The sequence below is a fragment of the Anastrepha obliqua genome, chromosome 1, assembly GCF_027943255.1.
Source record: "Anastrepha obliqua isolate idAnaObli1 chromosome 1, idAnaObli1_1.0, whole genome shotgun sequence".
Classification (NCBI taxonomy): Eukaryota; Metazoa; Arthropoda; class Insecta; order Diptera; family Tephritidae; genus Anastrepha; species Anastrepha obliqua.
Genome location: NC_072892.1, coordinates 107331241 through 107359040, shown reverse-complemented (window position 1 = coordinate 107359040; position 27800 = coordinate 107331241). Strand labels below are relative to the sequence as shown.

Below are 27800 nucleotides of genomic sequence, written 5' to 3'. Positions count from 1 at the left end.
ACGTAAAAGTTTTAAGGGCATTTTACCTAGTCTTTTCCAGGTTTTAGTAGTAAATGTTGCACGGGAGCGACTTCTGGTGTAAGGGAACATTTAGCCTATTTGAATACTTACCATTTCTGACTTTCTGAAATGTCTCTGGTGAACATTTTAGGTCCAATTTCCTTTGCAGACTTTTCCGCTCCGTTTTTTTAATTTTTTATACAACGCAAACATTTGTAAATAAACTCAACTGATAAAAGACATCCAGCGGTTTTTTGCAAGTAATGGCAAATTTTGCGTTCGTTAACTTTTTTTCTTCTCTCTCTTACGCTCTTGATTTGAATAATTTTGTTAACGAATACAAAGCCTAGTTTAACAGTCACGTTAATAGAAGGTGTTTTAAAACGACGCACGTTGACAAAAATACATATATATTTCAGTTTAGATGAAATTGCATTCACGTTTTTAATTATAATTCGCCTTCCAAAGTAGACGTAAGTATACAAAAATCCGATTTGAAAACATATACAAATAATATTAATAAAAACTGCATTAATAATTATTAAATAATATCGACATATTCGCTAAACATAGATATAATAAAAGCATACTCATATATGTATGTGTGTATGTACATAGAACAGGCGAAATTTCTCAGGAATGTGACAAGATATAGTAATTAAATTGTTAAATGTGTTTATTACTTAAGCGTACATTATTAAACGTACGTTATAGATTTCATGTTTGTAATATAGCCCCGTTATTCGTTAATTTCGTATATTTGTGCAAATAAAACTACAGGCTGTTAATTAATTATTTTAGTAATACTTTCATTCACTTGAAACCGCAACAGGGTCATCTCATCAATGCTGAGAAATATGTTGATGAAATATATAACTCCTCTTAAACCGCATTAATAGTTGCATCATTATTGAACAGACAACTTTGTATTTTCGCAAGTAAGTTACCTCAGCCGCTAAGTTGCGTTCGAATAATATACGAGCGTAGGCATATCTCTGCGTTCTTGACAAAACAACTTGCCTTTCCAGCCAAAACACTGCAGGATTCTAATGCAATGTAAAAACCATTAACCATTCTAAGACTTAAGTTAAGAATCCAACTTCATAAAACTTGAATTGTACGACTAAATTGTTTAATGAAAGATTAGACTTTTCCTGCTAAAGTCAAACAAGTAGTTTTATCAAAAGACACAGTGTATATCGTAATGGCTTTTAACATTGAGTATTTAATATTAAATATTTATCTCTTAATGAAAATGAAAGTCAATAATGCACTTCACTAGACCAAAGATGAGTTTTAACATCGGACTTTCCTCTGAAATTTACTAATGCATTTTAATCATATCCCCTAACTATTTATGTGTGGATAATATTTTGTGTATTCCAAGTGTGTGCACTGCTTCAACTGAGAAGTAAATGATTCTTATTACAAACGTAAAGCGGCTGATTACTAATGCGACATTCAGTTAATGAGGTGAAAAGATGAAAAGTTGTTAAGGCAGAAACATTAATGGGACAAATAAATCTGTTACAAAGTCATATGTACATCAAGCACTAATGTGACTATAATAGTAGCATTGGAATACGGCAATTCATCTTTAAATTTATTTTAGTCAACTAATTTAAGCGATTGGGAAACGAGTGAGAAAGTTGTTTTCTTTCACAAACTACGAAACGCGTTTTCTTAGTTACTTAAATCGTTATATCACCATACTCTTGTGACCATTTTTCATATGAGTTCAAACTTTGCGATGCAACGGAACGTCGAATTCGTTTTAGTGAATTATGAAAATCTTTTTCCGTTATCGGACGCATTGCGCTAATATCTAAACATTTTACTTGTTCCATATTAAGCTCACGAATCGGTTCGAGTGCAGCATCCTTAGCTAACGCTGTGAGATCAGAACCTGAATAGCCATCTGTAAGTTTTGCCAAGCGACGTAAGGCCTCTGTTCCAAGTGGACTACCTTGTTTTTCCAGTAATCGACTTAACAATAGCTCGCGTGTTTCCAAGTCGGGCAGTGAGACATAAACACGCTTAGTAAAGCGTCGCAAGGCTGCCTCATCGAGTTCTTGCGGCCTATTTGTGGCAGCCAAAACGACAATACGATCACCCTCCGGATTTCCCGGCAGCCCATCGAATTCAACTAAGAATTCGGTTTTAAGTCGTCGTGAGGCTTCATGTTCGTTACTACTACGTTCTGATAGTAGCGAATCAACTTCATCTATGAAGATAATAGATGGTTGCATTTCACGTGCTACAGCGAATAGTGCACGCACAAGTTTTTCACCATCTCCTACATATTTGCTGGTGAGAGAGGCTGCGGAAATATTTAAAAATGTCGCACTACATTCTGTTGCGACAGCGCGTGCCAACAGCGTTTTACCATTGCCTGGCGGTCCAAATAAGAGCAAACCTTTAGCAGGTGCACGTAGTCCTGAAACATATAAAACAATCAATATTAATATAAAAATGTTTAAAATATTTCATCGCATAGTTGTGGTCCGCATGCTTACCTGTGAAAAGCTCAGGACGCACCGAGGGCAGAATAACCATTTCTTGCAAGGCTTGTTTAGCCACTTCCTGCCCAGCTATATCAGACCATTCCACTTTGGCGCCTCCCTCCACTATTTCATCCAAAATTATTTGGACCAATTTTTGTTCTACTCCTTTAACAGTTACAGCAGGTGCGGTAGCGCCACTTTGACCACCATAATTGGAACTTGAATTAATAGGTGTACGTGCACGTTGCGGTGGTGTATTTCTGCCAGAGGACTAAAAAGTAAAGAAAATTAATTTTCCATTGTGAACTTATTAAGCGTTTGTGGTGAAGCGTGAAATAAAAAAAAAAAGTTATTTAATTTATTTGAAAACTTTGCACAGCTGTAACTGATGGCATATCTTCTCCTAGTTTTGAGAAGCTGTTGAAAATTTGCTTATAATCGATAATCTCTAATAAAGCATGTATGCCACAAGGCATTACGTTTTTTAATAGATTGAAGAAAACTTATAGAAAATAATTTATCAATTAGCTACACTTCTAAAATAATCAATGTCTGTTTTGTATGCAAATGACTTGGAAAGGAATCTCTTACAAATTGCCTGCGTACTGCCGGTGGAGTAGCCGCAGTTTTAACTGGTTGTCTCTGCATTGCGGCACTACTCGCATTCTTCGAACCCAAGTTTCTCGGTAAGGTTTGAGACTTATTAATAACGGCTAGATTTCCAGGGCGTTTTGAGCTCACTGTCAATTTGCGGCCCGAGGCTGTAACAAAATAGAAATACGAGTAGACAAGAATGTATAATACGTAAATCAAATGTAAATGGGTATTACGTTATTTAGTGGCCAAGGGCATATAAACAAACCAATGAAATGTAAAAAAAAAAATAATAATTTATAGAAAACACTCATGGTCATACATGCATACATGCATACTTACCTGCAAAACCAGGTGAGTAAATAGAAATAAATTTTTCGAATAAAAAAAGTCTAACATATAATTTCTATTTTAAAAATGTTAGCCAGTTTTTAAACGTGAAGACCAAATACAGTAGATTCTGTTTTTATGCGGTTTTTTTTTTTTGAAATAGTGCGGTTTTTTTTTTTTAATTAAAAAATGCATGTTGACCTATCGGGAATTGTACATATAAACAAGATTCTAAACCAGCTAAGCAAAAACTCATCACAGATTATATCAAAAATGCTAACCCTACAAGTATGGAGCCGCCTGCATCACCATCCAGATCAGACCTGTACATTTCCTCAAGTGACGGCAGTGATTTTACGCCAAATCCTAAACAAATGCGCAACATGCGGGTATTGTCTGATTTATTTCTGACGATGTAAATTTATTTTTCGATTATGACGTTTGTTAAATAAAGATATAATTTTCAAAAATACAATTTTTTGTTTATGCGATTTTATTTAATTATTTCAGATTCATGCGGTCTATGGAACGTATCTATAGTTATAATATGGGACTAGTACCCTTTTTTATGCAATTTTATTACATTATTTCAGATTTATGCGGTTCTTAGCACTTTTGAAACGTATCCATAGTTTTACTATAGAACTGGTAGCTTTTTTTATGCTATTTTTTTATGCTGTTTCGTGCGGAACGTACATATGTATATACCGCATAAAAACAGAATCTACTGTAGTTACAAAATACAAGCTTCTTTAACTTACCTGCCAAAGATGATCTAGCTGCCAAAGTGCTGGAACTACAGGTACTGGGCTTAGAACTATCCGAATTTAATTGTCTATTGGATTTGAGAATACTTTTATAACTAGAGGAAGGTAACCGTGAATTAGTTCTTGCTGAGGATGGACAAGTGGTTGCGGAATTACTATAACCGGTGCCATTTACAACCATAGGTGGCACCACCAAAATTTTATTTTTGTGTGATATATTGTCAGATTGCTGCGCTGCGGTGTCTCTAAGTTTTAAGGTATGGAAATTGAGTTCTGCTTCGCGTAACTCTGCATAGCCGTACACAGATACGAACATACATAAAATAAAAAGAAAAAACATATAAAATTAAATTAAAAAAAAAAAAACACAAAAAACAAAGAAAGTATAGTATATAAATATTGAGGATTTAACAAAATAGGTAAATTAAACTTTTATCAAGACTATGTAATTGCACAGTTCTGTTTTTAGTTGTGCTCTACATATTTATTAAGTTTTAATTTATATTTAATAATCATTATATGTTACTACATTGGACCTGAATAAAGCCAGCCATTATTGTAAATTTTTGCACGAAAACCTGTCGTAGCTGGTTAATTTTATTTTGTTTGCACACAGCGGCATCTTAGTTCTTCTTAAAGCTAATTACACTAGCCAATACAAAAAAATTATCTGGGACAGATCATATCGTTTCGAAATAAGTTTGATTAATAATAAATATCGCCTATAAGGTTCTAGCGAGCGTATTGTGTGAAAGGCTGAAGCCCACCGTCAACCAAGTGATTGGACCTTATCAGTGTGGCTTCAGACCTGGAAAGTCTACCATCGACCAAATATTCTCAATACGCCAAATCTTGGAAAAGACCCATGAAAGGAGAATCGACACACACCACCTTTTCGTCGATTTCAAAGCTGCATTCGATAGTACGGAAAGGAGTTACCTGTATGCCGCGATGTCTGAATTTGGTATCCCCGCAAAACTAATACGGCTATGTAAGATGACGTTGCTCAACACCAGTAGCGCCGTCAGAATTGGGAAGGACCTCTCCGAGCCGTTTGATACCAAACGAGGTTTCAGACAGGGTGACTCGCTGTCGTGTGACTTCTTTAATCTGATGTTGGAGAGCATCGTACGAGCCGCAGAACTTAATCGCTCAGGCACAATTTTTTATAAGAGCGTACAATTGTTGGCGTATGCCGATGATATTGACATCATCGGCCTTAACAACCGCGCTGTTAGTTCTGCCTTCTCCAAACTGGATAAAGAGGCAAAGCGAATGGGTTTGGTGGTGAACGAGGACAAAACGAAGTACCTCCTGTCTTCAAACAAACAGTCGGCGCACTCGCGTATCGGCACCCACGTCACTGTAGACAGTTATAATTTCGAGGTTGTAAAAGACTTCGTCTATTTAGGAACCAGCATTAACACCGATAACAATGTCAGCCTTGAAATCCAACGTAGAATCTCTCTTGCCAACAAGTGCTACTTTGGACTAAGTAGGCAACTGAGTAGTAAAGTCCTCTCTCGACGAACAAAACTAACACTCTACAAGACTCTCATCATGCCCGTCCTAACGTATGGCGCAGAAGCTTGGACGATGACAACATCCGATGAAGCGACGCTTGGAGTGTTCGAGAGAAAGATTCTGCGTAAGATTTTTGGACCTTTGCACGTTGGCAACGGCGAATATCGCAGACGATGGAACGATGAGCTGTATGAGCTTTACGACGACATAGACATAGCGCAGCGAATAAAGATCCAGCGGCTACGTTGGCTGGGTCATGTCGTCCGAATGGATACAAACGCTCCGGCTTTGAAAGTATTCGATGCGGTACCAGCTGGTGGTAGCAGAGGAAGAGGGCGGCCTCCACTGCGTTGGAAAGATCAGGTGGAGAAGGACTTGGCTTCACTTGGTGTGTCCAACTGGCGCCGGTTAGCACGAGAAAGAAACGACTGGCGCGCTTTGTTAAACTCGGCCAAAATCGCGTAAGCGGTTATAGCGCCAATTAAGAAGAAGAATAATAAAGATGCTCGTATACATTTTATTTTGATATCACATCTGGGAGCAGAGATATGTATATGACTTTTGATCATTTACTTATAGAGGCGGGAAGTCCGAAAATATTTTTGTATTGCAAACAAATATATTAGAAAATGTTACATTTTTTGTGACTGCGCCAAAATCGATAAAGCCACTTTACGATTTAATCATACTTAATCAAACAGTTTCATTTACTTTATTTTGAGCGTCATATAAGAAATCAAGATAAGTGGTGAGTTTCTAAAGTATGCTGTTTAAAGTGTTATATAAATTTCAATGATTGAAATGAAAAAAAAAATGACGGTCGTGGATTACTATTTTTGTCAGATGCAATTAGAGGAGTTTTCCGCAAAATAGCTTGGTCTGAGTCAGATAAAATAATTTTGCCGTCATTGAGATTCATGCATGCAATCCATTATCGCAAGCGAAAACTTCAAAATTAGGCAAAAATCAAAGGAGTCATTGAAAAACTAATTGAAGATTTATCCTTTCAATCTGCTCTTAACGATGAAAAAACAAGCAATGAAACAAAGATTTCCTTGACGAAAAAATAAACAAGAACTACTTTTAAAGAATAGTCTTGCAAAATTGCATATTCTTTCTAAAATTTCTATATAATTCGGTTTGAAAATTGTAAAACAAAATAATATATGTTTGTGAGAATTACAGACCTAAAGTTGCAATAAAAATCAACTTGCACGGGTGGCGCCTTCACAATAGTGCCAATGTTTGTGTTCATAATATGTTACTCGTACGAGGTTTGTTCAAAAATTAAGATGAATTTTCAAACTTTTCAAATGTACGTAGCCCGCGAAATCATCGCGAATTCACCTTATTTTTAACAAACCTCGTATATATATGTATATAATAAACGCTTACACCCTCTCACTCCTCCTCCTACTTGTGGCGTGCATCTTGATGTTGTTCCACAAATGGAGGGACCTACAGTTTTAAGCCGACTCCGAACGGCAAATGTGTTTTTATGAGGAGCTTTTTCATGGCACACACACACTGCCACTGCCTTTGCCTGCAGAGTGGCGACCGCTATTAGAAAAAACTTTGCATCATTTTGGTGTTTCATGTACGGAAATTCAAACCTACGCACTCAAGAATCGAAAACATGGTTTACACTTCACGTAGTATAATGATATGGGCTGCCATTAAACAGTTGGCAGTAGTAGACCAAAAATAACAAGAACAATTTTGCTTTTCCTCTCAGTTTAGAGTAACTTAAATAAAATTTTATAATTTAGAGATCAAATTAATAGAAGATTGCAACCCTATATATGAGTATCAATGAAAAAGTGGCTATCAGTGGTATCAAATGAAAGTAGTGGCAACTGATTAAAAGTCATACAATAACTTTTTTCTGAAGAAAACATAACAGAAAAATTAAATTTTAAAATGTATACTTTATTTTTGAAGCAACCCCAAATATTTCCGCCCAAAAATGTCTTTTAATAGCTCCCACTTTCTCTCTAACGCAAATATTTTAATTATGTCCAACTACGACACCATTTTTAAATCGAAATGGGAAAATGTAGAATTATATTGAAAAAGTGTAAATTGAAATGGGAATGCGTAGATAAAAATTGAGAAATGCAGTTCCAAATTGAGAAAGTATAAAGTTGTATAGGGAATATGTAAATAAGTTGATATTGATGCATTTAAAATAAGGATACATTTCAAAATTTGCCTTTCTATAATTTTTCCTTTAGAAAAATTATGGTATAAGACTTTTCTTCAATAGCCACGACTTTCTTCTTTCGTTTGATAACCATACCATAGTTTTCGTCAAAGCGAAGGAATGGTAAAAGTCGATTTGCTCGAAAATTTTACATGTTACAGCCCTCTAGTGGATACTGAACAGCTCAGTAGACTTACACCTAGCCGAAGAAAATTTACTAGAACGTTGATACACTTCTCGACTATAGCAATGTCATTTTATTTTATGAGAAAATTTTAGACTTGGCATTTACGTAATCTTATTATATGTATTAAAACCAAGGAATGATAATATTCGGTGCGACCTACTAATCTTAATTTACTAATTAAAAGTTGGAAATTATTTGAGTAGCGTTATTACTTTAAAAATAAATTCGCTAAAATCATTTTTAGAAGAAGCGATTATTGCAAATTTACACTTACTACATTCGTCCATATATGTATACCAATTTAAGACGTTGTGAAAACTTTCACTTTTTAATAAGGTTACTAGTGCACTTTTAAGCATCCATTTTGCTGTGGAAGATTAGTTATGTTTTTCAAAGCTAGCCAAAAAAAATTTCCAAAATAATAAGGTTCCGACACATGCTATAACTTACAAATATTGAAAGCAATTTTTTCAATACACACTAACGTAATTAACCCGTACAAATTTTTCCTGCCGACCTATTTCGGGCGTCTAAGTCGATTTTTTTAGATTTAGTAACTTAAGAGACTTATAGTATAGTAGAATTTATGGCAAATATTTTTATGGTACATTTTTTTCTGGATTACAACGTTCACCGTTGTTTTTTCACATAATTTCATATGCGGATTTACCGTAAAAGTGTGCCAAACGGAAAACTTTGACCCCCTTGGCACCCTTTCGGGCGTATAATTTCAAATCGCCAATTTACTATAAGGATATACAAGTAGGAAATTTTACCGCTCCAAAAAAAAATTCAGTCGGAAACTTGTTATTTTTCTTATCCTTTTTTTTTGTGTGTTGTACACTGTAACTAATGCCAAGGCCAGTTTAATGTTTATAATGACTGGAAAAAAATATAAGCAACATAAAACGAGGGGGGCATCCAAGCTTATTATTTTGGAGATCACTTACAAAGAAAAAAATAATAATAACTTGCACTATTCTTATATAAACACTTTAATTACTTATGTATAATTTACCTAAAAAGTGTAGCCGATCGCGTGCCATTGAAAGATTTGTTTGCATTTTGTCGTGAAGACGTTGTGCTCGCTCCCATACATCACCACGTCCACTCCAGCAATCAACTGCAATTCCATCTTCCAATTCCTTGATGCCTTTACGATAAAGCTCAATTGCGAGTTCTTTGTGGCCTACCATATTTGTAAAGAGTTTTTTATGATAAAACGTGTTAGATTCCTATTAAATCACTGCTAAATTTCCACAACGCCAACATTTGTTCATTATTTACCTTCATTCTCTTCATCAATTTTTAGAGCCTTTGAAATATACTCAAATGCTCTGCGGTGGTGATGTTTCTGTTTTGCCAACAAAGGATCCCCAGGACCTGGTGAACTGGATGCATTTCCTCTTCCCGACATTTCAAGTTGTTGTGTAGTACGAAACCGCTGTTGACCTCCAGCAGCAGTAATATTTCCAACTCCACCGACAAGCGGGTAAGTAGCTAACGCAGAATTACGCGAATGATATTGTACGATTTGATTTTTATCAATTTCGTTTGCTAGAGAATTCTCGTTTTGCGAATTTTGAAATGATTTATTTGAGCCGACAACAATCTCAATGTTGCACTCTCGTTTATGTGGCCTATAGATCACCTTTGTGCTGGCTCCGTATACGTATCGAAATATGCAAAACAATTGATAAATCAACGAACGCAAAATATTGAAGAGGAAAATTATGGGAAATGAAACGATATAAAGATTTTGCTTGTGCACAGAACTGATCGATGGGGCGCCGCCAGTGGGGGTTCTGTCATACTCCCCGTCCGTTTCCTCGTCGGTGTGCGAAGTATTGGTGTTAGCTTGTGGTGGAGAGCGCCGGTTGGATGACGATGTTGGTTTTGAATCGTCGGCTAATGCAACACTGCAAGTACTAGATGATTTGCGGTGTGTACGCGCGCCACTGTTTATATTGTTACTATTGGTACTGTTCTGACGGATAGGAGACTTGGTGCTACTGCTGCTATTGCTTGCACTGCCACTGGCATTGCCTGAGGAGGACGATGAAGTCGATTGCGTTTTATTACGCACCATCGAAGTGTTTATGCTCTCTGCGCGTCTATTGCACAGTCTACCCCTTCAAGGTTTCTCTTATATAAAACTATATATTTTTAATAAAACTAATTTAAGCTATCAGCACCAAAATCACAATTTTTTATAACCAAATGCAATACAAATATATTGCTGTATTACACGCTGTTTTATTACATACCATCTAGAAATTCTCTTTTTTAACACAGATGACACCTAAGTAAATTTATTTGTTTCATCCCTTGTTGCAGTGACATTTTGTTCTTGTTAAGGGTTGCATTCGGTTTTTAACTTCAAGTGAAACCTCTTTTAAACATTCCAATACATAGAGTCTAAGTAACGACTCGTTGAAGTTATTGCAATTTATCATAGTAGGCTTAACCTTTTTAATTGTGACATTATAAACGAATTATTTTTACAAGACAACAATAGCTGAACAGTTTGTTGAAATTGTGATAATTAATTTATGCAGAAAGTACTCAATAAATATGGATGTAATTTTATACGATTTAATGCAGGTTGAGACCGCTCACGGCAGAACTCATGTAATAAATCGCAGTACTTATTACAGGTTTAGCGTCTGCAATGAACTACATTTACTTCGACAGCTATATTTTCATTTATACGAAATATTTATAGTGCCAGTATTATAAAATTAAAAGAGATATTTAAAAAAGGAGTCTTTCGTCTAATTGTATTAATGTATTTAATATTTTTAGAGTATAAAGGCTGCGTATCGATTGATCTACCAAAATTTGTTTGCATTGTTAAAAAAAATTGTGTTCTTTTTTTCGATGGTGCAAGAAGTGCTTTGTACAGACTTGGACCAACTTAAAAATACATCTACGATAAATGTTCCGCATGTCATGATATTATCAATCCATACTTTTCGCGAATGGGGATGCAGGGTAAGGTTTTAAAGCCATAGTCTTAAGAATGCAACCCTGCGTATTTAATCAGCTGATTGTGATTGTCAACTGAATAAGGATTCTCGTTTTTTAGTTTTGCGTAACTAAAGTTTTGTAAAAATATACCACCTACATTAATAATGTCTAAAGCAGCGGGGAAACTTAAGGCTCTAAAAAAAACTGCCGACAAAATCACACACACTACAAAATTAAAAACAAATATACCGGCGGGCATGGCAGCAGCTGGTCCCCCGTTGGGCCCAATGCTTGGGCAGGTTAGTTCATATTATAAATATGGAGACATCACATTTAATTAAAATATTATAAATACTAAGTTTTATTTTGTTGCGATAGCGCGCAATAAACATTGCCGCATTTTGCAAAGATTTCAATACCCGCACAGCAGATATAAAAGAAGGCATTCCACTACCATGTCGTGTCTCGGTCAACAGTGATCGGAGCTATAACTTGGTTATACACTCACCACCGGCTACGTTTTTCTTTAAACAAGCTGCAGGAATACCTCGGGGCGCAATGCAACCAGGTCGCGAAATTTCTGGTATGATCACTTTAAAACATCTCTACGAAATAGCAGCAATAAAGATACAAGATCCACCCAATGCTTTATTAACAATGCAAGTGAGTATCTTTAAATAGTTGAGTTTAAACCTTTACTAAATTGATTTCTATTTTTTTCTAGCAAATGTGTGAAATGCTTGTGGGTGTCGCTCGCACTTGTGGCATAAAAATTGTACGAGAATTAAAACCAGAAGAATACGAGAAATTTTTGGAAGATCGAAAAATTGTTGTCGAGGCACAGAAACAAGAATTGCAAGAAAAGCGTGAGGCAAAGATGCTTCGAACAGGATAGTTACAGGATGTACAGTTACTTTATTTAATAAAATAAAAAATAAAAAAATTATGCAAATCCAAGTTGTCTTCGATCCTTTGCTGCATTCTTCTTACGACGTTTTTCTAAATGCTTGCTAAGTTTTCCCGATTCTTTAAGTTGCTCGAACTGTGTAACCAATTCTTTAGCACGTCGCTCCTCTGCGAATAGACAGAATTTGTATTACAATATCAATCTAATTTTTAAAATTATTAACACTTACTCTTTGTTGTGTAATGTGGCTTAAGTCCTTTTTTGAGTGCCTCTTGAACTTCTAATTTTTCTCGATTCAGTGACTCTTGTTTTATGTGCCATTTTCTGTCCTCAACATTTTTGTTAATAAGTTTTTGAATTTCTAGTTGCAGTTGCTTACGTTCATCGCTGTTTTTAATATCACGCAATTGTTTCTGAAGGCGAGCGATGTCTTTTCGTCGAACATTTTCGAGAAACTTATAATTTTCTTTAAAATGCTTCACATTAAAATCTCCACAATTCGCATCAAATCGTGGATCACGTACTTGTCCTTCAATTTTTCGTTTACTTTTCTCTTCGATTGATATAAAGGGCACTTGTCTCTTCGCAGACAATTCACGTGGACGATTCTTATTTAAACGCTTAACGGTAATTTTTCTTGTGTTTGATTTCTTAGTTGTTTCTTTATCCACGCCCAATACAGCCTCCTTATACAACTTTGCACCCAACTCCTCTTTTAATTTCATTATCTCTTCAAAGCTCATTTTGCTTAGATCCTCTCGAACAGAATTCTATATTTACAAATGTATATATTAGCTTTTTAACTAAAATAATAATACCTTAAAACTCGCCCTTTGCTCTTCACTGTGGACAGAATCCTCACTATCTGAAGATGATGAAGACATTTTTCTTCAAATGTATGTATTTCTAATCCAAAAGTCCAATGTTTATAAGTTGTTTGTAAATAGAAATCACATTGCGTTTTGGCCTAGTGCACATTCATCTTTCGATTACTGTATTCAGTAAATGCTCGATTTTTATATCGAAGTCGAGTTTTTGAAACAATAATGCTATGTTCCCATGGTAATAAAATTTTGTTAAAAGAAATTATTATATCAAGGAGGTTGCTGAACGAACTCTTTAAGAATGGTTGAAGACATTAAAATGTCTTCCGAGATATCGTGCGTCATCTTCGTTTAAATAATTCAGAAACTACTTGTTTGTAAATATTCAGTGAATGGTAGGTTTATATTATGATTTGAAGATCTAAATTGAAAGAACTGAAGAAAACGAAGTGCCACATATCAAATTGTGAGAGCAAAAAGCGCGCAAAAGAGCGTTTTTCTTCTGACAATGCTCTGGCAAGGAAGTGCGTGTGTGTTTGTTTAAAGTTTATTGTGTTTGGTAACTAGCATTACTTTTGCCTACTGTTCACAAGCAAGTAATTCCACTTACTTTTGTTTTTATAATTTCGGATTTCGACGTCACAGCGAATTTGGAAGGCGCAATCTCTTATTCTATCATTTATGCTTCCAACTCGAACGGCTCTTGTGTTGGCAGTTTCATTTCTTTCGCTTATTCTTCTTCTTGACAAACAAGTAATTTTCCAGGGAAAACTTTAGTATAATGTTTATCGCCGAACCTGCCGGAGGCTTGTAGTTTTAAAGTAATTTAATGTTAAAGTTCTCTAATTTAGCTAAAATTTGGTGTTGCCATACGCCTGAAATAAAAACGAAGTTCGTATGCAGGGATGTTCAGTGGAGGGTTCATTGTAAAACTGCAGTATTTTTTGCTGTAATTTAAAATTGAGACATATTTTTGAAAATAAAAATATACAACTCATTTAAACTTAAAAACAATGATATTAAGCGTATCACAAAAAATAATAAAGTAATTAAAATTAATTAACACAGTATTTTTGCGTAGAACTCCTTATCGCGTGGGCGGCCTTCGGCCGCACTTCAAAAAAATAACCCTCATCAATCCAACTCCGGCTACGCAATCCACAGTATTTTTGCGTAGAACTTCTTTTCGCGTGGGCGGCCTTCGGCCGCGCTTCAAAAAAATAACCCTCATCAGTCCAAATCCAGCTACGCAATCCACAGTATTTTTGCGTAGAACTCCTTTCCGTGTTAAAACCATTGAACCCAAAATTAAAACATCATATGCGTGTATGTAGTAGGGAGGCACAATAAGCCCCATCCCCATCATTAACACTAAACTTAAATACTTCATTTTTGTTCATATTTTTGTTTCATTTGCAGGCATCCGGCAACACCATACTGTTCCAATTCCAATCTTCTTCTTATTCGCGTTTAAAATTGGAGAGTGATTGCATGAACAAATGAATTTGCATTTAATTTTAATAGAAATAATTCGAATATAAGCTTAAAAATCAGTAAAAACAAGCGTGTGAGTGTATATTTGGTGAATTTTAGTGAAGTGTTAAAAAATATATAGCGTAATGTGGCAAATTATAGTGAAGTTCCAAAAGGCATTTTGAAGGCAAATAATTATGAAATTATTATTTCCCGAATAATTGGGAGTTATAAAAAGTGTTCCTTAACACCTCACTAACATCTCCACCAAGTTTCATTAATAAAGACATAATAGTTTGCCAAAAATTACCCAATATACATTATTCTAAATTCCAGCCATTTTCCATCCTTTTGTGTATATATTCTTCAGCGATGGCGTTGCAGCGAATTCGGAAGACTCAACCTTGTATTTCATCATTCTTGCGTATATTGCGTTCGACGAAAATTCGTGTATGACAGCAAACATCGTGAATCATCGAAATGGTTGAACAATCGGCTAAATAATTTCAGACCGCCCTTCTCTATTGGCAAGGATTTTGTTGTCAAACTAGAAAACTATGTTAAAACGAGAGTAGCTTAAAAAAAATAATTCAGTTTAATTTCTTATTAGTTTTGTTCTCTGATATTGATCAACGTTAAGGATACTAAACTCCTACGAAAAATGGCTCTTGTTTATTTGCATGAAAAAATGATACTTCAAACTCGAGTCACAGATTGCTTAACTATTAAAAACCTTCTTTCACAACAATTTGTAAGTTTTTTCCCTCGGTAAACGAAAAAACAAATGCACATATAAATTATATATAATTTACAGGGCTTGTTTCCAAATGATATATATTTAGAACAAAATGGACGTCGGTTAATGCCAAATAGCACCGTTTCTGGAGTGACACACTGCCGTCTACGCATCTTGGGAGGAAAAGGAGGTTTTGGATCCATGTTACGAGCGATTGGTGCGCAAATAGAAAAGACCACAAATAGGGAAGCATGTCGAGATCTGAGCGGGCGCCGTTTACGGGATATTAATGAGGAGAAGCGCCTGAAAGCAGTTTTGGAAAAAATGGGAGACTTAGAACGCGATTCACAGGAAAGAAAAAAACGGAAAATAGAAAAGTTACTTGCAGTTCCTCGTCATGATTTTAAGGATGTGGAATATGAAGAGGTCAGAGCTAATCTAGCAGATAAAGTAAATAGTGCGGTTGAAGAAGGACTTAAAAAAAATGAAGATAAACCAGGGTGTAGTGACGAGTCTTTGAAACGTAAACACAAAAAACCCACCGTAACTAGTGCTAAAAAGAGGAAAACAACTTTATGGATCGACGACGATATTTTAGATTCTGATGAGAGTGATGGGTCATTTGAAGGAGCGGATTTACAAGCACTCCCTTTACATAAAAAAGAAGAAATAAATTAAATTGTATTAGATATAGCTATTTAAATATATTTGTTAGATATATATGTCTCTATTAAAAGTTTATCTATACCACACAATGCATATGAATAAAACAATGAAAAATAATAAAAAGGAATGTATAAAATAATACTACAATACTTTTTATTTAATTTGCGATTAACCAGAAAGTTTGGTTTTAATTATTAAAATGTAAGTTCTAAATTTAATTGAATTAATCACTAGCGAATTGCGAAGAGACCCATGCGAGTCCCCATTTCAGATTTGTCAACATAAATTTTAAAGCCTTTGTCCATTGTTCCTCTGAGTTAAATTGAATTCTGCAAGTGTAAACATATTTATAAGCAACAAATTTTCTGCAATTAATTTCTCTGTAGCATGCTTACTTGATTGAATAAGAATTTCCAGTGGACGGATCTATGATTTTTCCTTTTTCCATCTTGTAAGGCAGCAGAAATTCGGTATCTCGCTTTTCGACTTCTTGCCTAAACTGTGTTAAGCAATCTAGAAAAGCAACCATAGCGGCGTCGAATTTCGTGTCCCAAAAGAATTTGAATCCTCCGGTACCGTATAGCGGCAATTCACGGTTTTCTCCGATAACTTCAACGTATGAGTGATTCCCAAAAGGTACAATGCGGTAACGTTCGAAAGTCAAGTCTATTTTGCGTGCTAGAGCACTTAGCAAAAGAACTGTCTGTCCCCAGGCAGCATTGATTTCCGACCAATCTACCGAAGCAGAAGGTAATCTGCCGAGTCGGAAATTATTTATAGTACCAAAATGACCTGCATGCCATATATGGAAGGTAATATTAAAGATGTTGGCATCCTTTAATTTTTCCAGTTGTTGTTCTGCATAACTTATCTGACATTCTAAGCTACGTTTATCGTCCTCGGTAAGCATTAATTCTCGTCGATGTTTCGTATACTCGCGCCAGTATATGGCTTCCTGTTGTTGAAGTTTGTTTTTTTCTTCTTCCTCCCGTTTAACCTCTTCATTCAAAGATTCTTCCTCCAGCTTAAGTTGTTCCAATTCTGACAACATTCGAGATTCGTTCTCCTGCAACTCAATTAATTCCTTTTCCAGCTCAGCAATTTTTGGACAATCCTGTTGGTCAAGATGTTCCAAATAATTTTTATAGTCCCGCCATTCTTGTTCTGCTATTTTCAATTCTTGATCCATAATTTCTAACATAGAATCAGCACACTCTTCGCATAATGGATGGTCTATTTCCGAATTTGAGGACAGACAATCGAATAATTCAGCTTTTAGTTTAAAGGAAGCACTCAATTTCTTTTCGCGACCATCAGAAACTAACATAAAACCAGTACCATAAATCGAGTCGGACAAGCGAAATGGTGGTACAAAATGATCGAAAGCGCTTACATCATGCGTATCAAGAGAATTTAAATTGCCAGAATAAATTGGTACTGCAAAATATGATTCATTTAATTAGAAATTAGATTCAAAAATGAATTGATAATACGTACATGAAAGTTCAGCCATTGAGTGAACATCGATATTGTCTAGACCCTCGTCCAAAGTAATGGGCTGCATACAACTTTGGCAAGCAAATGAGACCGCCACTTTATCCGCCTCACTCATATTTAAATATCTTTTAACTATTTAGCATTAACAAAAATTATAATTTTCAGTTAAATACTATAAGCACTTTATCCCGATTATGTATTTGTATATTTATGATTGTATATTTAGGAATGAGATGATTCAGATAAATATACAAATATTTACTCGATACTCATATCGATGCAACAGAAGTACTGGTACATGTGGCTTTTGACATCAAATTTAATAAAGTTGCGAATTCTATTATGAAATATATTAATTATATAGACACAATATACATACGTACATATGTTAGCATAATTATTTCTTCTATAAATACGAAATCTGCTAATTTACGACATTAATTTTCATTTTAATGGACCTAACGACTACAATCATAAGGATTTTTTGCCATTTTATGTAATCGTAATTTTGAAAATGTCGTCAAGTTGTTCCCGCGTTTTTGATAGCTTGAAAGCATTGATTGATTTATGCGCTGCAGAGGAAAGAAGGACGTCGAGATTCTGGGTGAATCCTATTTTGTAAAGACGAGAAATGCAATGGAAAACTAAAATGATCAAAGATGTGGCCATAGTGAGCGTCACAAAAATATATCAAATAGATGTTAAACATGCAAAATGACAGCTCTTTTTTTCACACATATTGGCAGTACATATATGGCTTAATTCCCATTGAATTTGACTATTGAAAGTAGTTAAAATATTAGTGTCGAAATGTTTAGTAAACATAGCAAGCAAAGAAGTGGCAAATCGTAGACGCCTAATGTCAATGTTTTGGAACAGATAGTCTAATAACTTGCAGGCCAAATACGCCATATACAACAGTGCACATCACTGGTTCTTTATTTTGTTGAAGAAAATGCCACTACTTGCTGGTTATCTTGCTTACAAGTTAAATATTGAATAAAATTTTTCCAGTAGGAACTTGCAACCAATAAATTTTGCAGAAATAAATTATGGGTTGAAAAAGTTTTTTTTCACAGTGTACAGAATACTGAAGGTGGTGCCTGCCAATTTTTCACGATTGTAAACACCGATGATGTCAGTGCTGCAAATGAACAAACAAAAGAAGAGAAGTTTCTTGGGTGAATATTTAGTAAATGGCTTGGCGAATTTGTAATTTTTAAATTAAACAGAGTTATAAAAATGATGTTCCACGCATTAGATTGTGAAAATGCGAATTATAGCATACCTCCAAATGCCGTTTTTCCGTTTTTTTTTGCCAATGACAAGAAATTGTGTGTGCGTGTGTATAATTTGTGGTGTTTTTCCTCTCTATTGCAGAAGACCAAACTCACTTCATAATTTATATTTTCATTTCTTAAATTTATCTTACTATTTCCATTTTGCCATTCAATCCAAAGTGGTGTCAGACATCTATCTATGTATTATTTACAACACATATATTAGTTGAGAACTCATAATTTAATATACAAATTAGCACGTTTCACTTACACAATATATCATTTGTATAACTGAACTTTAATACAAGTTTTGACATCTAGTTTATACCATAATAAACTTATACTATTTATGAGGCTTACATCTCTTTTACAATATTGGATGCATACCCTTAATGTTTATTTTTCGGCGCTGCGATGTTCCAGACAGTAAATGTTGTGAAAAACACATCGGTTTTTTTTTTAAACAAATTCATATCAGGGAACATTAAACAGGTAGCAATAGTAGTAAAAACAACAAGAACAATATTTTTTTCTTTTGGTCTCTACAACGCCAAAATCTATAAACTAATAAGTTTATAACAGTTCAAAGTAACTTAATCAAAATTGCCAATTTAAAGATCAAATTAATAGAAAAAAATTAAAATAGCAACCTTACTGCTGCTACCTCTTTAATATGCCTTATAAACATAAAATTATATTTAATATTAATATAAACAGATGTTTTATATTCGTGCTGAAAATTATCCGCATCGATCCTGTGGCAATTGATTAGGATACGGAGTTTGATAATCAAAGAAAACACGCTAAAAAATGTGAATAGCTTAACCCAAGGCGAATTTATTACAGGTGACAGCAAACACATATAAGTAAAACCCTACATGTATTTGTTGTTGCGTTTGGTGCAAGCATCATGTCAAAATCAGCAAGCAAATGTAAACATACGAATGTAAACATACCAATACGTACAAACAAAGCATATCATTTTGACGTAAGCCATACCTACGGCGAAAAATTCAGCTGGGTGAATGCTGTCACCTTATTAAATTCACCTTGATTGGAACAAAGTTAAGAAGGGGATAAATATAACGCTCGGCCTATACTCTGCCTATACTACGTTTTTAGTTCTTATTTCAACGCTGATTTTTGTTACATATGTATATTAGTAATTTGTTTTTATTTATATATCAAATGTGGTCTACAGAGTTTAAATAATATTTTACATAAAATTTTATTGATGAATCTAGCAATAACACAACGACTGCGTACGTAATTCTGCATGTCGACATTATAAATACTTTTAATGCTTAAATTTAATCTTAATTAATACATACATTTAATCTATATGTAATATTACATATATATGAACTTTCAAATTACTCAATTTCACTGTTAGAGTGCTTGCGTTTCTATTTTACAGATCCACGCTTTGGCTGGTGGAATATTGTTTGTGACTGTTGATAAAAACAATGTACACAACGTTTTATAATGAAATCATGATCATTGATTACAACTTTGTATAAATTAGCTTGGGCGGTACTCCCACTTCATTCTGTTTTGACAGTTCATAAGCAACAGAACAGTTGCCATTATCGCTCCACGTAAACAGCTGACTCGAATCGCGGTTGTGCATGAGAAAATCAGGAATAGAATAGCGGTATAAAATTCAGGAATTTTAAGTGAATATACTTGGGTTTAATTTGTGATAAAAATAAAATATTTGCTATTGTGCAAGCTTAACATACATTTTAACTGCATAGCGGAAATATAGAAAAAAAAAAATGGTTTCATATTTTGTACCGCGTGGACGCTTTCTGATTAAAGCAGGCAGTTTAAGGCAAGCGGCTAATTTAAAACAAGAGCCGGGAAAATGGTCTATGTTGCGTAATTTTCGTCAATCGTTTTCAACAAAATTAAATCGGGACGCATTAGCTACAGATTCGAAACATGCGAATTTAAAATCGGTTGTGCGTTGCAATAATACACCGGGGAAAGCAGCTACAAAAAATAGAAGAAACTTTGAAAAACAAGATCTGGTGAGCCGCAGTGTTTGGACAAAATGGACAGGTTTTCTGTTGCGCTGGACACCTGTGGGCATTTGTCTGTTCGGAGTTATCGAGTGGCAGCTACATAAACAAAAATGTGAAGGGGAAAACTTGCCACGTACAGCATCATCTTTCCAATCAAAGGTTTACTGTTCCTTACCGCTACGCATAATTAGTCGATGCTGGGGTTGGTTAGCTGCCTGTTATGTACCAGTTACATTACGACCATATATATACGGTTGGTACTCAAGCATATTCGGTGTTAATTTGGAGGAGGCATTACATCCTGATTTTAAATACTATAATAGTCTAGCGGAATTTTTCACTCGACCTCTACGACAAGGTGTGCGCCCTATTGACCAAAATGCTACTATCATTTCTCCTGCGGATGGGTGCGTGTTACATTTTGGGTCAGCCGAAAATACATTAATACAAGAAGTGAAAGGTATTAAGTATAGTGTACAATCCTTCTTAGGCCCAGTTACATGGCGCGAACGATTAGGCTGCACATTCCCAGAAGAATTAAAAGAACACAACGATGGATCAACCGAACTTTATCAATGTGTTATATACTTAGCACCTGGGGACTATCACCGTTTTCATTCCCCTGCTGAGTGGCAGCCAAAACTGAGACGTCACTTCGCCGGTGAATTGTTGTCAGTGAATCCACGCATAGCGACTTGGCTTCCCGACCTCTTTTGCCTGAATGAGCGAGCTGTTTATGTGGGCAAATGGAAACACGGCTTTTTCAGTTATGCTGCAGTAGGCGCGACCAATGTGGGCTCCGTGCAGATACATATGGATGAGAATTTGAAAACGAATCGTTGGATGGGATTGAAATTAGGTGCTCATGCAGATCGTGACATATATGATGAGGTTGTATTATCGGACAGCAAAACTTTGGGACGAGGGGAACTGCTGGGACAGTTCAATATGGGTAGCACAATTGTGCTCCTATTTGAAGCACCTAGGAACTTCCATTTTAATATTAAAACTGGTCAGAAGGTACAAATGGGTCAGCCCTTGGGTACTTTGGAGTAAGTCAAATAGTGCAGCCACTTACCAGTGGCCTTAAGCCGAAGAACTTCTTGATATAAAGGAATTAAATGCACTAGTTACGATCCAAATGGGTACATACAAATCATGACAGCAGTGAAAATGTTTGAAATGATATATGTGCTAGTAACTGATTGTGATGCGCTTGCGTCTGTTGAAGCATTGTAAGAACTGTTGATTTTATTTTTATATTTTTTGTTTTGTTTATTTAAATTTGTTTATCGTGAGAATAATTTGTAACCAAAGGAACCCTTAGAGAAAAAATATGTTCAAAACTTGACTTGCTTTATATATTGAATTTTCATTTAAAGGTATTTCTGTGCTTTAAGGTTGATATATTTTTCTTGATCCTATTTAGTGCAGAACATATATGATGAACACGTAAAGTTTTGCTAACGATTTTCACTAGTACTTTAGTTGTTTATTTGTTTTATGCTAGGTATGTGGAATGTATTGAAAAGATGTCGTGTCGAGATCATTTAAATCCACATATTTGTATTATCTGTTATTGTGTACCTCTCGAACCGTATGACGGTGATAAATAGTTAATATGATCGAAAAATTGTAATATTTTTTAATAATTTATTAAAAAATTTCTATGAAAGAAAATAATATGTATGCTCGTTTTTTTATTATTATTTAAATTCTGTAATAACGGTTTGAGTAAGTATAGAGTGACGAGCTATGACCTCGAAAAAAGTTATTCGTAGTTGCAGTCTTCAAGACAGTTTTACGCAGTCTCTGATAACTATACATATATCATATTTATATAAAAGTGCGAAAATATTTCTGGTAAATGAACAGTGCCGTACTAAGCTAGTTAGTACGACTAATACACCGACTGCACTTTCTAAAACTATAGATATACAGATATAAGATTATAGCTTATCAAACTATTGGCTGTCAGTAGTTAAAACTAAGCTGTTTCGTCCTGTTTGTTTTTTTTTTTTGCCAAATTTGAAAGATAATTAATAGTTAATAGTTGGTTAATATAGAACTAGTAACAGCCGTTGAAAAATACTTAAGAACGATACATAGTTATCTCCATTTAGGTCTTCTCAATAAAGTCACTTAAATGTTTTGCATATTAGGCTTTACTTTACAAATTTAAAAAGTTTTCAATCTGTTCCAGATTTTTTATCTAAGAAAAAAATAATTTATCTACTTCATGTATGAAAGTTAATACAATTTGGAAATCTTTCGAAAAAAAATACTTTAAAACGAAGCAAAATAACAGTCAAATCATAAAAAATGCAAGCGAAAGGGACAAGTATAAATTAGCATTTTGTTGAAACTCCGTTTCGCTTTATTACTGATGCACAGCGCCTTTGAATTGACATTATTAAACCTCTACAACTTTCAACACAACTTCATAGATGTTCCATTAGATTTAAGTTGGCACTCGAAGATGTCAAATTCAGAACAGTGGTCAAATCGGCTGCGAAAAACTTTCTTGCCAAGGAGAAGTTTTGGTTCATTGTCTTGTTGAAATTTCCAAATTATCGGTGAATTCTCTTCCGCATAAGGTAGCATTACATTTTGGAGTATCTGAACGTACCTTAGCACATCCATATTACCTGCAATACGATAAATTGACTCAACACCGTTCCATGAAGCAGCCCCACACCAGTATTGAACCTCCCCCGTGCTTTATGATTGGTTAGACGAGCTTGTGGTCGAACGCTACACGCTTTGGCCGCCATCTGTACCAACTCTATTTATCCTTGTTCATTGCTGAATAAAATATAATGCCACTGATTTAGAGTCAGGATCTGTGCTCTCGAGCAAACCCAATTCAGCGTTGTCGTTGTGATGCTGCTATTAATGGCTTCTTTCGTGCCCGGCTTCTGTCAATCGAAGCGCAACTGTTCTTTTCGTTATGGGCTTTGCCAGGTGAAGAAACATTTTTCGATGGATGTCAGCATCACCCTTCCTGGGATCCTGTTTTCGACAACCTAACGATCATCCTATCAATCTGGCTAGTAGTCTTTTGCGCTTTCTTCTTTCTGGAAACCATCGTTTTTGAAGCGTTTAATTGAGTTGAAATTGCACTGTGGGATAATCCCGCTTTTGCAACTCTATGATTGCTTTTGGAAGAGCTGCGGTGCATTATTTCACTTTCGACATTACTGAATCCTTTCAACTATAGTGAAGTGCTGTAGCAATACTGCAGATAATTTGTGTAAACTTACAATTCACAAAACTTGTAAAGAAGACCGAATCGTTCTTAAGTATATTTATCACAAATCAATGCGAATCCTTCAGGAGAAAGAGATAAATGAACGGTACAAGCTCAAAAAGTACCGTTACGGCTCCATACTCGATAAAAGATGCGCATAAATGGTTGCCAACGCATCGTTCTTAAGTATTTTTCAAGGGCTGTATTTATCCGACAGTCTGTTCTACGTTATTGAAATTACGCGGATTTATATCCGACTAAATGCTTGTAGCCAAACAGTGACAGCTGCGCATGTCACCGAGAAAGTGAAGATCCCGATACCCCAATCGTTGACGACGGAATTGTCGTTCCGCTACCCGATCATGACGAGGTGAGAATAGCAATATCACGGCTAAAGAACAACAAAGCCGCGGGCGCCGACGGACTGCCGGGTGAGCTATTCAAACATGACGGCGAGGAGCTGGTAAGGTGCATGCATCAGCTTCTATGCAAAATATGGTCGGATGAAAGCATGCCTGCCGATTGGAATTTAAGTGTGCTCTGCCCAATCCATAAGAAGGGCGATCCTGCAATTTGTGCCAATTACCGCGGGATTAGTCTTCTAAATATCGCCTATAAGGTTCTAGCGAGCGTATTGTGTGAAAGGCTGAAGCCCACCGTCAACCAACTGATTGGACCTTATCAGTGTGGCTTCAGACCTAGAAAGTCTACCATCGACCAAATATTCTCAAAACGCCAAATCTTGGAAAAGACGCATGAAAGGAGAATCGATACACACCATCTTTTCGTCGACTTCAAAGCTGCATTCGACAGTGCGGAAAGGAGTTACCTGTATGCCGCGATGTCTGAATTTGGTATCCCCGCAAAACTAATACGGCTATGTAAGATGACGTTGCTCAACACCAGCAGCGCCGTCAGAATTGGGAAGGACCTCTCCGAGCCGTTTGATACCAAACGAGGTTTCAGACAGGGTGACTCGCTGTCGTGTGACTTCTTTAACCTGATGTTGGAGAGCATCGTACGAGCCGCAGAACTTCATCGCTCAGGCACAATTTTTTATAAGAGCGTACAATTGCTGGCGTATGCCGATGATATTGACATCATCGGCCTTAACAACCGCGCTGTTAGTTCTGCCTTCTCCAAACTGGATAAAGGGGCAAAGCGAATGGGTTTGGTGGTGAACGAGGACAAAACGAAGTACTTCCTGTCTTCAAACAAACAGTCGGCGCACTCGCGTATCGGCACCCACGTCACTGTTGACAGTTATAATTTTGAGGTTGTAAAAGACTTCGTGTATTTAGGAACCAGCATTAACACCGATAACAATGTCAGCCTTGAAATCCAACGTAGAATTTCTCTTGCCAACAAGTGCTACTTTGGACTAAGTAGGTAACTGAGTAGTAAAGTCCTCTCTCGACGAACAAAACTAACACTCTACAAGACTCTCATCATGCCCGTCCTAACGTATGGCGCAGAAGCTTGGACGATGACAACATCCGATGAAGCGACGCTTGGAGTGTTCGAGAGAAAGATTCTGCGTAAGATTTTTGGACCTTTGCACGTTGGCAACGGCGAACATCGCAGGCGATGAAACGATGAGCTGTATGAGCTTTACGACGACATAGACATAGCGCAGCGAATAAAGACCCAGCGGCTACGTTGGCTGGGTCATGTCGTCCGAATGGATACAAACGCTCCGGCTCTGAAAGTATTTGATGCGGTACCAGCTGGTGGTAGCAGAGGAAGAGGGCGGCCTCCTCTGCGTTGGAAAGATCAGGTGGAGAAGGACTTGGCTTCACTTGGTGTGTCCAACTGGTGCCGGTTAGCACGAGAAAGAAACGACTGGCGCGCTTTGTTAAACTCGGCCAAAATCGCGTAAGCGGTTATCGCGCCAATTAAGAAGAAGAAATGCTTGTAGCCAGCATTTAAAGAAATGTGTGTAATGATTTATGATGTTACAACAATATCAACATAGAACTACAGTCAAACTTCTATAACTCGAATCATCACTATCCAATGGAAGTTATAGAATATTATTATGTTTTTTTTTTTAAGAAACTGCAAACACAAGAAAAAGTTACAATACATTAAAATAATCAGAAATTAGTGACTGAAAACCTAATTCGCTTTAGGAGTTTTCATCAAAAAGATATACTAATTTGTTCAAAACTTTATAGGGACCGTCAGTTGTAAGGTCAAACATAAATAATTTCCTTCACTGAACCCTCATCATCACTTTCCATTCCTCTCAAAACAGAATATACTGCAATGGTGCTTAATAATGTCGTTGCCTATGGAAGCGTTACAGAAACAAGAAACGTCCAGAAAAAAATTCGCTTTACAAATACATAAGTACATTGAAAATAAAAATAAAACTAAATAAGTACATATTTTGGGATTTCCATTAAATAATTCGATTTAGAGAAGCATGTGCCTAAATTCTTATTCGAGATATAGAGAAATTTGAGGTAGAGAAGTTCCAGTTATGGGACCAAAATTGAGCCTATATTGCTCTCTAAAACCTATTCCCACTCGATTTAGTTCGGGTTATAGAAAATTCGAGTTATAGAAGTTTGACTGCATTTCTTTTCTAATATAATATAACATACTTTATATTTATTGGCAGATATTTTTTTTTATATTTAATAATGTGAAAATATTACTGTTGATAAGCGCTTTAAAACGGATCTCGAATGTACCTACAAACAAACATACATACATGTAGGTATATACATACATATAATTATATAATATATTTTTGGTTAGGTAGGTAGGTAGGTACTATATAGTGGTTGTCGTTTGACACACCTAGGCCTGCTGTAGGTTAGCTACCTATGGCCTATATTTGGTTAGCTTTTCAAAGTCTTGGCACTTGAGAAAATTGAAGCTATGTTTTTTTGAAGTGAAACTTCTTTAGGCGCGCGGGGGCCCCAAGGCAGATTGAAAATAGGCGAGTGAAACGGTAAGTTCGGAGCGTTACCGAAATCCGTCAAATGGGCGGGGCCAAGGAGCAGCTGCTCCTTCCCACTCTCGCCTATTCGCTCTCTCTGTCGCTCTCTCGCATCGCAAGCGCTGAACGATGTGAGGGAGCCACCGAGACACGCCGTCTCTCCCCTTCTCTCTCGAATGCCTTTCTTTCTCTCCCGTTTGCTCTATAGCAAACTACCCACGCCGTGCATCAGCCGTTCAGTAAGTGTGAAGTGTGTGTTAGTACAAGTGTGTGTGTGTGTTAGTACAACTAGACGGGGAACAACAATAGACGCAGTTTTCGCACGATTCATCAACAATTTGAGCGCAAATGTATATGTATATCTCCCACTTTAGCTATCATAAGCCGATTATTAGTATATTAGGAAATAACCATTGTGAGAGTGATCCTGAAAATTTTGCGATGTCATGTGAATAATTTGTGAATACAATCGATGTATATACTAGAAATGTGTTGAAAAGGTGCCTATGATTCCATTATAATTATAACTATATTTTATCAATGTATAATCAAAAATTTATGAGTAATATTTACGCTTTTCTGAAAAAAAAATATGAAAACCTGAATTTAACACGAGAGAGGGGGGAGAGATCTAAACCGGGGCTCCCGTGCATGGAACAACCAACTTAGAAGTTTCACTTCTACCGTGCGTGAGTCTGACAGACCCTAGATTTCTTTATATCTATTAATGCGTTGCGAATGAAATATTATTTGCATTCGCAAAACAGGTACCCTTTAATTAAGACATTCGCACAAAAATTTTAAAATTTTGCATTTCATTTTTCCCTTTCGCATTCGTAGCACTCTGTTAGACGGTGGTTAGCTAAAATTTTGTTTGACGCACACTGTTAATTGTTGAACCGAATACGGGGTGAGCTAAAGAGGCGGGGTTCAGCGCACTAGACAGGTCTAGTTTACTGCAGTCCTATATACAAACATTAAACAAGTCTTTTAGTACCTTCCTAAACTCCCAACCCAGAATGCCGGAGTCCAACCATCACCTATCGCAGACGAAGAGATTCAGATGCATCGTGAGACCTGTGTAACTTTGGCTCAATTATGTTTTGGGCAA

General features: G+C 36.0%; 6 protein-coding genes across 8 annotated transcripts; 3 read left to right on the top strand and 3 right to left on the bottom strand.

Annotated features, from left to right (window-relative positions):
* Positions 1 to 436: 436 nt before the first annotated feature.
* On the bottom strand, positions 437 to 10441 carry LOC129235424 (spastin). Of its 2 annotated transcripts, XM_054869255.1 has the most exons (6): positions 9397 to 10441; positions 9128 to 9298; positions 4190 to 4483; positions 3096 to 3265; positions 2517 to 2775; positions 437 to 2437 (listed from the first exon to the last, which is right to left on the bottom strand). In XM_054869255.1, the coding sequence occupies exons 1-6, from the start codon at positions 10196 to 10198 to the stop codon at positions 1692 to 1694; spliced, it is 2442 nt and encodes an 813-aa protein (XP_054725230.1). In that variant the 5' UTR covers positions 10199 to 10441; the 3' UTR covers positions 437 to 1691. The 2 variants fall into 2 exon arrangements, with proteins under 2 accessions (XP_054725230.1, XP_054725231.1); XM_054869256.1 differs by lacking the exon at positions 4190 to 4483.
* Positions 10442 to 11168: 727 nt separating this feature from the next.
* LOC129235423 (39S ribosomal protein L11, mitochondrial) lies at positions 11169 to 12036 on the top strand. Its single transcript, XM_054869254.1, has 3 exons — positions 11169 to 11378; positions 11458 to 11742; positions 11804 to 12036. Exons 1-3 carry the CDS (start codon positions 11244 to 11246, stop codon positions 11972 to 11974), a joined length of 591 nt encoding a protein of 196 aa, XP_054725229.1. The 5' UTR covers positions 11169 to 11243; the 3' UTR covers positions 11975 to 12036.
* On the bottom strand, positions 11975 to 14865 carry LOC129235421 (ribosomal RNA processing protein 36 homolog). 2 transcript variants are annotated; one of them, XM_054869250.1, is made up of 5 exons: positions 14594 to 14865; positions 13421 to 13757; positions 12817 to 12953; positions 12216 to 12756; positions 11975 to 12153 (listed from the first exon to the last, which is right to left on the bottom strand). In XM_054869250.1, the coding sequence occupies exons 3-5, from the start codon at positions 12868 to 12870 to the stop codon at positions 12023 to 12025; spliced, it is 726 nt and encodes a 241-aa protein (XP_054725225.1). In that variant the 5' UTR covers positions 12871 to 12953; positions 13421 to 13757; positions 14594 to 14865; the 3' UTR covers positions 11975 to 12022. The 2 variants fall into 2 exon arrangements, with proteins under 2 accessions (XP_054725225.1, XP_054725226.1); XM_054869251.1 differs by lacking the exon at positions 12817 to 12953.
* Positions 14866 to 14870: 5 nt separating this feature from the next.
* On the top strand, positions 14871 to 15818 carry LOC129235422 (splicing regulator SDE2). The gene is made up of 2 exons (XM_054869253.1): positions 14871 to 15034; positions 15098 to 15818. Exons 1-2 carry the CDS (start codon positions 14945 to 14947, stop codon positions 15695 to 15697), a joined length of 690 nt encoding a protein of 229 aa, XP_054725228.1. The 5' UTR covers positions 14871 to 14944; the 3' UTR covers positions 15698 to 15818.
* LOC129235420 (beclin-1-like protein) lies at positions 15694 to 17411 on the bottom strand. The gene is made up of 3 exons (XM_054869249.1): positions 17183 to 17411; positions 16081 to 17122; positions 15694 to 16014 (listed from the first exon to the last, which is right to left on the bottom strand). Exons 1-3 carry the CDS (start codon positions 17295 to 17297, stop codon positions 15909 to 15911), a joined length of 1263 nt encoding a protein of 420 aa, XP_054725224.1. The 5' UTR covers positions 17298 to 17411; the 3' UTR covers positions 15694 to 15908.
* A 2595-nt stretch (positions 17412 to 20006) lies between these two features.
* LOC129235418 (phosphatidylserine decarboxylase proenzyme, mitochondrial) lies at positions 20007 to 22174 on the top strand. Its single transcript, XM_054869248.1, has one exon. The coding sequence runs from the start codon at positions 20241 to 20243 to the stop codon at positions 21543 to 21545; it is 1305 nt and encodes a 434-aa protein (XP_054725223.1). The 5' UTR covers positions 20007 to 20240; the 3' UTR covers positions 21546 to 22174.
* The last annotated feature ends 5626 nt before the right edge of the window (positions 22175 to 27800 follow it).